General features: G+C 30.4%; 1 protein-coding gene across 1 annotated transcript; it reads left to right on the top strand.

The window, feature by feature from the left end:
* The first annotated feature begins 8,096 nt into the window (after window positions 1–8,096).
* LOC146538386 (lipase member I-like) lies at window positions 8,097–9,748 on the top strand. Its single transcript, XM_085187049.1, has 3 exons — window positions 8,097–8,103; window positions 8,251–8,904; window positions 9,525–9,748. Exons 1-3 carry the CDS (start codon window positions 8,097–8,099, stop codon window positions 9,734–9,736), a joined length of 873 nt encoding a protein of 290 aa, XP_085043175.1. The 3' UTR covers window positions 9,737–9,748.

Genomic DNA, 9,748 nt, shown 5'->3' with positions numbered 1-9,748 from the left:
ATGATATTATATTCACCTAATATTTAAGTAACTTAAGTACATTACGTATAGCAATTACTGCTGTTTAGGTGAGTAATGAAAATAAGTGAAAGTTGAAACTTCATTATTTATATTCATATAATTTGGTAAAGCTTCGTTTAAAGATGATAATCATATAAAATTAACATTTATTACGTGTAGGCGGACAACATTTTAATGAAAAAAATTAAAATACACATGAAATTTTAATGCCGAGTTAGAGTTAGAAGAATATTAGTATAAAGAATAAAAATATATGTAATTTAAATTTGTATGTAGGATAGCTACTATTGTTTAATATGTACAATGAAGTAGTTGTAGTTTCTTACCATCTAAGGTGAACTGACTTTCGGGACGGTGGTAACTCTATGTTCTTCAAAAATGATTGGAGAAATCTATTTGAATAAAAGAAAAACTCAACTTCAATTTAGGATAAAAAGTATTTCAGTAATAGTAAAGTTCGACAAAACTGCTATAAAATAACCCTTTTTATTGAAACTTTGTTTTAATGTAGAGATAAGTAATACAGATTATTAAACAAATAATTATATAGTTCAAGCTGGTGAAAACGCATGTGGTCGCTAGTATTTAACGAGCGGAACTTAACGCCGCGTTTTGCCTTAGTACGAGAGCGAAGAAATTAAAATATTAAATATTTCATTGCCTCGATCGGGAACCGAATACCCAACCCCTGCCCTGATTAGCCCCAGACTTACTAGTAGATAATAAATTCATAAATTCCATAAAAAAAAAAATAATCATAAATTAGTGCTTAAGCTGTAGTTAAGACATTTCTACTTCATCACCTTTTTTATTACATAATGCAATCGGTGCACCAAATTACTATATTTAAAGTATTACACAAACAAATGCTCTACATATAGGAAATACGATCGATTATTTAACTAAATCCTATACAGTATCCTAGTATACGCAAGAGTGTTTTCCCTGAAACACTATCAGATGGGGAAACTTATGCTTAAATTACATAATGTGATTATAAAGCGTGTTGAAAGCTTGAAAGGCTAGAAAGGCCGGTGATTAAGGTTGTATGTCCTTTATGTATCTTTTGATGAAGTAAAAGTATGGAAATTTATACAAATAGTTGTTTTTATACGTTATTGGTTTTATCAGATAATAGAATTTAGTTGAATTGTATTTTTTTTAGTTTATGCAAATTTGGCCTATGAAATATCAAGGAGCTGATATACCTAAAGCTGAACAGCCTGTATAAATTTCATATCTAAAATCTCTATATCAAAAACATTAATATTTTAATCTGAGTTTAAGATTTTAAGGTTTGTTTTCTTACATTTATAAGGGAGGCGTGTAAGGATATTTAAATTAAAAAATAAAAAATCGTATTTCTTTTATGTTCATTAGTAAATATGTTATAAAAAAAAGAACATTCTCAGTTTTTTGCCAAGAATATGTAGAATGTAAAAACACCTGTCGCTAATTACCTACTATGAATCAAACGTCTACTAGGTTTCCGTTATGTAATAAAAGAGAAGTAAATACTTTTACTTAACTTGCCGAATTAGTTAGTGTGTGTGAAATCTTGCAAACTCAATTTGACCCACCCCCAGTGGAAATTACATATAATCAATATTGTTGTTAAACAAAAGGCCCACCGCAACAAAATGGCGGATTTAAAAGTTTTTCTCTACCCACCTAATATGGGTATAAATTACAGTATAGCTAAAGTATTCGTATATAATATAATATGTATCTATGAACGCTTCTCTGCTGGTAGAATGAAGCACGGGGTTAAACACCACTCAACACTCCACTCCTGGGAAAGGGCAGAAAATAGAGAGCCATGTACCTAATAGCAACGACGTTCCTTCAGCTCAAAGAAGTCAAATTTCGAAAACGTGAATGTACACAGTAAATAATATACGACACTATCAACATATTTCATCAATACAATGACATTTAATTTTACTCTCTTTAATCACAGTCTTAGAGCTTACACATGTTTATTACAAGATAATAACTGTATGGCCACAGATTGTTACAGCTATGCATTAAGGTGAGTTTAGTATGCCTACAATTTTAGACATGGTTCTGTAATATAGGTGAAAAACCTACGTGAAATTATGTTTTCTTATACGAGTAATCTAATTATATATATATTTTTTTGAATATGAAAATCGGTTTCAGGTTTTATCGCGCACATAGCGGGGTAGCCAGAGGGAAACTAGTGTTAAAACACTCTATTCCCCACCTTCTTTTGAGGCATTACGGCCGGGCTTTTGCTTTGGTGCCTTTAATTTGTTCCCCCGAGTAAGGATCGAACCCGCAACCGTCGTGTTACAGTTGTTTCTCTGCGCCCCGACGGCCTCTAAAAATGTATCTATTAAAAATCATATTTTTTAAATGTTAATAAGTGTAAAAATCTTGAAAATAAACGTTTTGTTTTTAAATAGGTACAATAAATACTTACTCTAGTAGTACTATTTGGTTTTTTTATTAACAAAAATAATATTTTGAATTACTAACAAGTTTATTTGTGTTATTGCACTCTTAGATACGTTTAACATAAATCTTTAAAAAATTTTAAAGGAATTACTAATGAATCATAGAGAAAGTGCCCCAAAATCATATTGCATAATATTCATTTTTTATATAATTTGTAGGTATATGTAATTTTTTAGAATAAATTCTACTAATATTTATTTTTTATATAAAAATTTAACAACTATTTATTAGTAAGATCCCTAAATATGTTATAACACAACCAATTGTTATAATGTACATAATTTGCTATGGAAACAGTGCATGGCGTATGCGGAAAATTTCTTTGTTCAAAGAAAATTGTCCAAACCACCTTAAAACTAAATATGTAGAGTTCATTATTAATTGATTATATTTAAAAAAAAACATTGCAAAAGTTCCCCAGCTCGTTAACTTTATGCTTTATTTTGAAATAACGATAGAATTTGAGATACTTTATTAAATATTTTTGTGTTCTATGTAGACGGTGTCCAAATATATTTCGATATAAATATACCTAATATTTCTAAATAGTAGTTATCCAAAATAATTCTTATTTGTTTTTTTACATCGATTGGTAGAGACTGTAAAAATCGGATCATTTGGAACAAAATATGTTTTTCAGCTTCAAGCTGTATCCTTCACATACCAGGGCAGGCAAAGAAAACCTGGTAACCAGTATTAATACACTCCGTTCCCATTGAGACACTTTCCCATTCCCTACTTTCTGCCTAATTCCTTCCTGTTGTGTGACGGAACTTAACGGAAGCGAGGATATCCAAGTATTAAATATTTCATTCTTCCTTCCATTTTTCATATAATTAAATGCCAATATTATGAGATACCTTCCTGTTTTTTATACATAGATAGCTAATTGAAAACATTTCGTTAGAAACAGACAAACGACATCACGCTGTCGCTAGTTCGTGAACAAGCTACAATGTGCCTGTTTGTACGCTCTAGTTGTGGAATTAACTATTTCTCGGAAATTATATTTTATTAGGATGTTGAGACCGTTGCGGCTCAGTTTAAAAGCGACGACAAACGCGAAGGTGGTAGGTTCGATTTCCACTCAGGAGATTATTTGTTTTTGTTTTCACGTTCTATCATGCAACACGAAATGTCTGGAAGAAATTCGGGAAGTGGAGAATGGATTGTCTTGACACTAGCTTCTCTCTATTTACCCTACCATATGCGGGATACAAAAGTCAAAATAAAAAAAGAAGTTATCTTATATATAAATCGTGAAGAAATTATTATAATAACATTAGGATTAAGTTCTTTATAGTGTACTTATAAAAAGCACTAATACGCTACAATATTGCATATAAAATTCTTCACGCATCGTGCAAGACAAAAGATTATTTGGAAATACATAGGTATTATGTTTGCGTAAATGTTTGTTCCATCCACTAACGAGTATTATATGATTGTGACAATACCATTGTCGCGTTCGTAGCTTGTTTTTAAGTAGGTTGACTTATATAACGTATGTGAAATAAGTTTACTTATTTGGAACTAACTTCACAGTTTCGTAAAATAGGGCGATATGATTTTTTTTTATGAATGCAATTTTTTTAGGGTTTTATACCTCAAAAGGAAAAAACGGAACACTTTCCGCCAACGGAAATTTTTCGAGTCATTGCTTTGTGAATCTCAACGTCGAACTTTTGCCTTGGTGCCAGAGCGAAGAAATGAAACTATACATATATAACAATTCATTCCTTAGAATGGTGATCGAATCCACAACCGTCGTGTTACAGTCACACCGTCGGCCTCAAGTCAGATAAATAAATTTATATTATTATTGTTAATATTTCTAAATGACGAAAGAATATGTGACAATGCATTAATTAACACAAGTGATGATTTAATATCATAAACGTCCTCTTGTGAGCACCCTGTATAAAATGTCCATTAGTTACAGCTGTACGACGCCCACTGCTGGACTTTCCCAAGGATATCCTCAACGATCGGCTCAAGACAAACTGTATTTGATTTGTCTAAATAATAAATAAATTAGTTACATTGGAACTGGCCTTACAGAAAAAAACTGAAAAGCATTTTAAACAACTATTGCTATAAAATAAATATAGGCGTTACAGTGGGGAAAAATAGTTATTCTATTTTTATCTCAGAAAATCTTCTATATGTTGTAAGTTAAGCTAAAAGAGAAGATATAGTGACACAAAACTATCTTTTATTTATGTTGAAAGTAGCTTATAATATGTTTAGTTTCGGACACTTCTGACAAGTTGTATCTTTTACTCCTTAACTGGATACTATATTATTGTACTTAGTTGTTTTTATTCAAAATAATATGAGCATCCGAAATAAGTTAGAAATAAGTATTTACGAAAAATGGCTATAAAATAATGTCCCAAAATATTAAAATATTTTCAAAAACTGGTAACTTATGTCGAATTATAATTAAATCCTTAAATTAATGGTAATCATTTAACTAATAATTCAAAAATTATAAGAATAAAGAAAAATATGTTCAATTTATTATTTTTTCTATATCTTTGAAAAGTTGTTACAAAGTTAACAATATTTTAATTTTTCTTCCTTGTTTGCTCCAATTCTTTAAAAGTGATAATGGATGATGTCAAATTGACGTCATATAAAGTCGTCGTATTAACAATGTCACGGATATTTATAACGCTTATTCGATAATCCTACTTTTAATATTAACGGTAATTTACTCGTATATATTTGTCATTAAATTGTGTAAAAAATGTATTGATTTGAATGAAACATAATTAATTTAAACATAATTGATAACTGTGAGTAAAATTGTTTTTGGTTTTATCTACTACAAAAGCACATATCTACAACACATAAGGAACACACAATGTCTTTAGAAGATCCAAACGCGAAAGAAGTAACTAAATAAGATACGGAACCCTAAATATGTATAGAAAATATTAACAATATTAGTAATTTCAATTTTTAAAATAATTAATTATGAATCGTTCGTTATACTCACTTCATTGTAAAATAAATTTATTTGAATTGAAAAAATAACACTATGTAAGAAAGATTAATCACGACCTATATAACATTGTTATCAAAGCTTCGCAAAATAAAGACGTTACTTCTTTCTTCATATTGACTGGATAACATATATTTATGTATATTTGAAAGGAATGGGTTAAAAATTAAATAAAGTTTGAATTAATATTGACGTTATTTAAAAAAATTAGAATCGTATGTTGACGAACGAAGAGACTTTTTTTTGTATTTTTTTTTATATAGTCATGTGCTACAGAAATATTGAAACCTTAATGAATGATTTAAAATTAAGTAAATTTAATAAAAGGTTGAAAAATTTTCTATGCGATGTGACATTTGTGCTTAACGAAATGCCTAACGTAATCTACTTAGCCCAACTAAACAACCCGACAAAGATTAAACAAGCAGAACGCAGGACCTAGAAAGGCCCGGAGAACAGAAGTCTGTGGCGCATAACGACTCAAAAGAAATCCTTTTATTGCAACTTACTGTAGCTAAAGAATCTATTTTTGCAATAATATGATAAATAAAAAAAAAAAATAAGTTACAAGAAAATTATATTGTCAATTATTTACAATAATAAATAAATAAGAATTCATATTTAACACAATAATATTCAATAAGAGCAATTCTTCGTATATGTGATTCATATACGTGTTTTTATTTTTTTTTTCTGTGCAATAATAAAAAATAAAATATTTTATTGTATTACATGTGGTACAATACGTCGTTTTTAATGTGTCATACTCTTGGGGTCATGGAACTGGAACACGTCACTGGAAGTAGCAATAGTTTTAATAAAAAAAAGTAATCACAAACAAATTAAAGCTGGGTTTATGGATGATCAAGCCAATGCTTAGAAGGCTAATGCTTTCAATATGTTATGTAAGATTATCATGGATATTCTATATAATAAATCAAATATTAATAGATATAATTTAAAATTGCGAGGTCTATCAGAATTTAATATTTAGTTTTTGTTAGTATTTATTACATATTATATTAAGCAAAAAAATATATATAATCAAAAATAGTCGAGATAAATAAACATTTTCTAATACTTATACTTCACAAGGACTTAGATAAAATTTATGCAAACATTATGCCAAATTGCAGCCAGTCGTTTAACTGCGGCTCAGCATTTGACTGTACGACGATTGTAGGTATTGATTTTCACTCGAAGGAATAAATTATTTCCGTTTCCATGCTACGGTAAAAACTAAAAACGCGACGTTAAGCTCCGTCACTCAACACGCATTGTCTCGAAAATTAGGCGGTGAGTAGGGAACACAATGTCTATAATAGCAAATTTTTAAATTATATTAAAAAAAAAATACGAATCTCAAATGCCATATTATGTGAAGAATGCCGAACGCTACACTAAATAATAATTTAAAATTCTCAAATCGCAGATAATTTCTTTATTATTTATAATAATTTCGTTTAGTCATGTTAATTATGAGAAATAGCTTTGTTCTTCTTAGTTTTCTTTTGTTATGTAGTTTGTTTACTGTTATTCAAACCGACCTAATGGATGACCGGTTTCGTGTGTTGTATTCCAGGAATATGAAATGTAAGTAACCACTATACTACTAGTGGAAGCCGCGTGGCTTCGCCCGCTTGTACAACACAAATAATTTTCATTTCTCAATTTTCATCTCAATTACTTTCGTGATCCAATAACATTGTCATTTTAAAGATAATATCCATAATTTTGTAGCTAAAATTTTAGCCAATTCAATAAAACACTTATTTCGTAGTAATATTGTCACATGCAACTTTTTATATTGGCATAACTTTTTTATTTGTTAATCGATTGAAATAAAATGAACAGTAAAAGTTAAAAAAGCCAAAATCCAATAGTAGAAACAGCATTTAAATTGGTTAAGCTGTTTCTGAGATTATCGTGAACAAACGCACGGATAAACATAGGTACAAACAGACAAAATTTATAGAAATCATTGTTTTCGGTTGCATTACATTAATAAAGGCCCCCAATAACATTTATATAGATTAAGATATTATTAATGTTTTAAGACGTATAGGTATAATAGCTTCGCGCTGTATCCTGCGCATAGCAGAGTAGGCAGAGAGAAGTTTTAAGACAGTTCTATTCCCCACTTTCCGCCAGATTCCGCCCTAGCATGTTGAGTGAAGGAACTCAACGCTGCGCTTCCCCTCGTTATCAGAGCAAAAGAAAAAAATAAATATTTCATTCACCCGAATAGGAATCGAACCAACAACGTTCACATTTACTACTGAGCACGTGCCCCTGCGCAACAAGGGACTCACTCTGTGTATACCAAGTAATATAATGCTTAGTTACGCTTTCTCATATGTGAAAATTCATCGCAGGTCGACCTAGTAAAGTAGACACGTTTATCTATGTAGCTAGTTTATAAAGACCTATCAAGACTTTCTTCTTTCCAGCTGACTACGAAATTATTTCCAAGTTAGTAATCTATAAACTAAATATTTCTTTCGGTTTCGCCCCCAAATAAAGCTAACAGCTAACTAAAATTTAACTCTACAACTTTTAATATTGGTATCGATACGAGTCAATAATGACTGGTTTTGAATTCCACCATCCTACACTATTATCTCTAAAATAGCATTCGAGACACGTAATTTGACTAGGGCCACACTGTCTACCCTATGTAATGTAGGTGATATATGAAAAAAGAAACAATTATTAATGCCAATTTATTTACTTTTCAGGTGACCATAACAAAAATCTCAAATTAAATGTGAACGAAACAGTCGTATATTTCTACGATTTTGTCAACAACATCAATATAAGCAGTCCAATAGATAATGCAGTAGAAGAAATACAAAGCTCAATAGACTTCGACTATAATCGACGATTAATCGTTTTCGTTCCTGGATACAAATGCCACATAAATCGAGACATCGAAGAATCTATCAGACAAACATTCAAAGATGTAATTAACGTTTATCTTATAGACCATTCTGCTTATACATATGAGAACCAAGCAAAAATTGATAGTTACGTAAGATCTGTTTTATATTCTTATTACATTGGATCATCATTGGGAACCTTTTTAGTTAAAATAAAGTTCCCATCAGAAAACATTCATTGTGTAGGTCATAGTTTGGGAAGTCACGTTGTAGGATATGCAGCGGAGGATTATACGAATAGTACAAAGGAATATCTTGGGAGGATAACAGGTTTGGATCCGGCTGGGCCATGTTTTTCTTTGGGTCCTGTTGAGGAACAACTTAGATCCGGTTTAGCGGAGTATGTCGAAATTTACCACTGCAATGCTGGACATTTGGGTACTACACAAGTGTTGGGAGACATCGACTTCTTTTTCAATTACAGAGGAAAGATACAACCAAATTGTGATTCAGGTAAGATTACCCTAAAAAGAATGCACATTTCTTTTCATATTTTTTTCGTAGCCTAGTTTTTTTTACAGAAAACATGTAATAATACTTTGGTTTCATTTTAAAGTAGAAATTTTTATAAATAACATAAATAATATACGAGTATTAACTTAAGAAATTCTGATTACCTACCAAACTGCTGTCAAAGCGAAGTTCTAAGCCATTAGTCACTACTTGACTAGTGCTGATAGCTTTGAAAATATTCTCGTGATGCCTGTGGCTTAGTGTCTAAAAATTTTAAGGAAACACTTCTTAAGAATCAATTACTGATTAATAACGATTTATGATTAATACTCAATATTTCCTCAAAATATCCGGACACGATTAAACAATATCCAAACGGAAACAAGTATTACGTCGGCAATAGTTTAATATACGTCAACGATTTATAATTAGTGCAATTAGAGTAAAAATTAAGGAAATATTGAAGATACGGCAAAATGCTATCACAATCATTTTTGTTTTAACACTAGGTTCCTTCTACATACCTTGCTGTTCAGCAGCAGCACTGGTGAAGCATAGCACAGCATGAACCTAAAATAAAAAATAAATAATATATTTTATAACAATTATTTCAATTCCAGGAAATATTGAAGATACAGCAAAATGCTATCACAAAGCTTGCGTACGGTATTGGATGAAATCTGTACACAACAGTGCTTTGTATTTGGGGAGAAACTGTGATTCCTATGAAGATTTTGCTGGTGGTATTTGTGATACCAATGAAAGTACTGTCGTTGGATTCCATAATCCTGGTACTGCTAAAGGAAAATTCTATATAAATACAAATAAATGAGCTTTTAAATTA

Source organism: Heliconius melpomene, chromosome 6, assembly GCF_056956725.1.
Source record: "Heliconius melpomene rosina isolate 202511_hmr_F chromosome 6, ASM5695672v1, whole genome shotgun sequence".
Classification (NCBI taxonomy): Eukaryota; Metazoa; Arthropoda; class Insecta; order Lepidoptera; family Nymphalidae; genus Heliconius; species Heliconius melpomene.
The sequence above is the reverse complement of the archived record's forward strand: the minus strand, read 5'-3'. Positions and strand labels throughout refer to the sequence as shown.

What these genes read in the sequence shown, in the direction of transcription:
- LOC146538386 (XM_085187049.1), top strand. An exon ending in ACAACCAAATTGTGATTCAG is followed by an intron (nt 8,905 to 9,524) that starts GTAAGATTACCC and finishes TTTCAATTCCAG; the next exon opens with GAAATATTGAAGATACAGCA.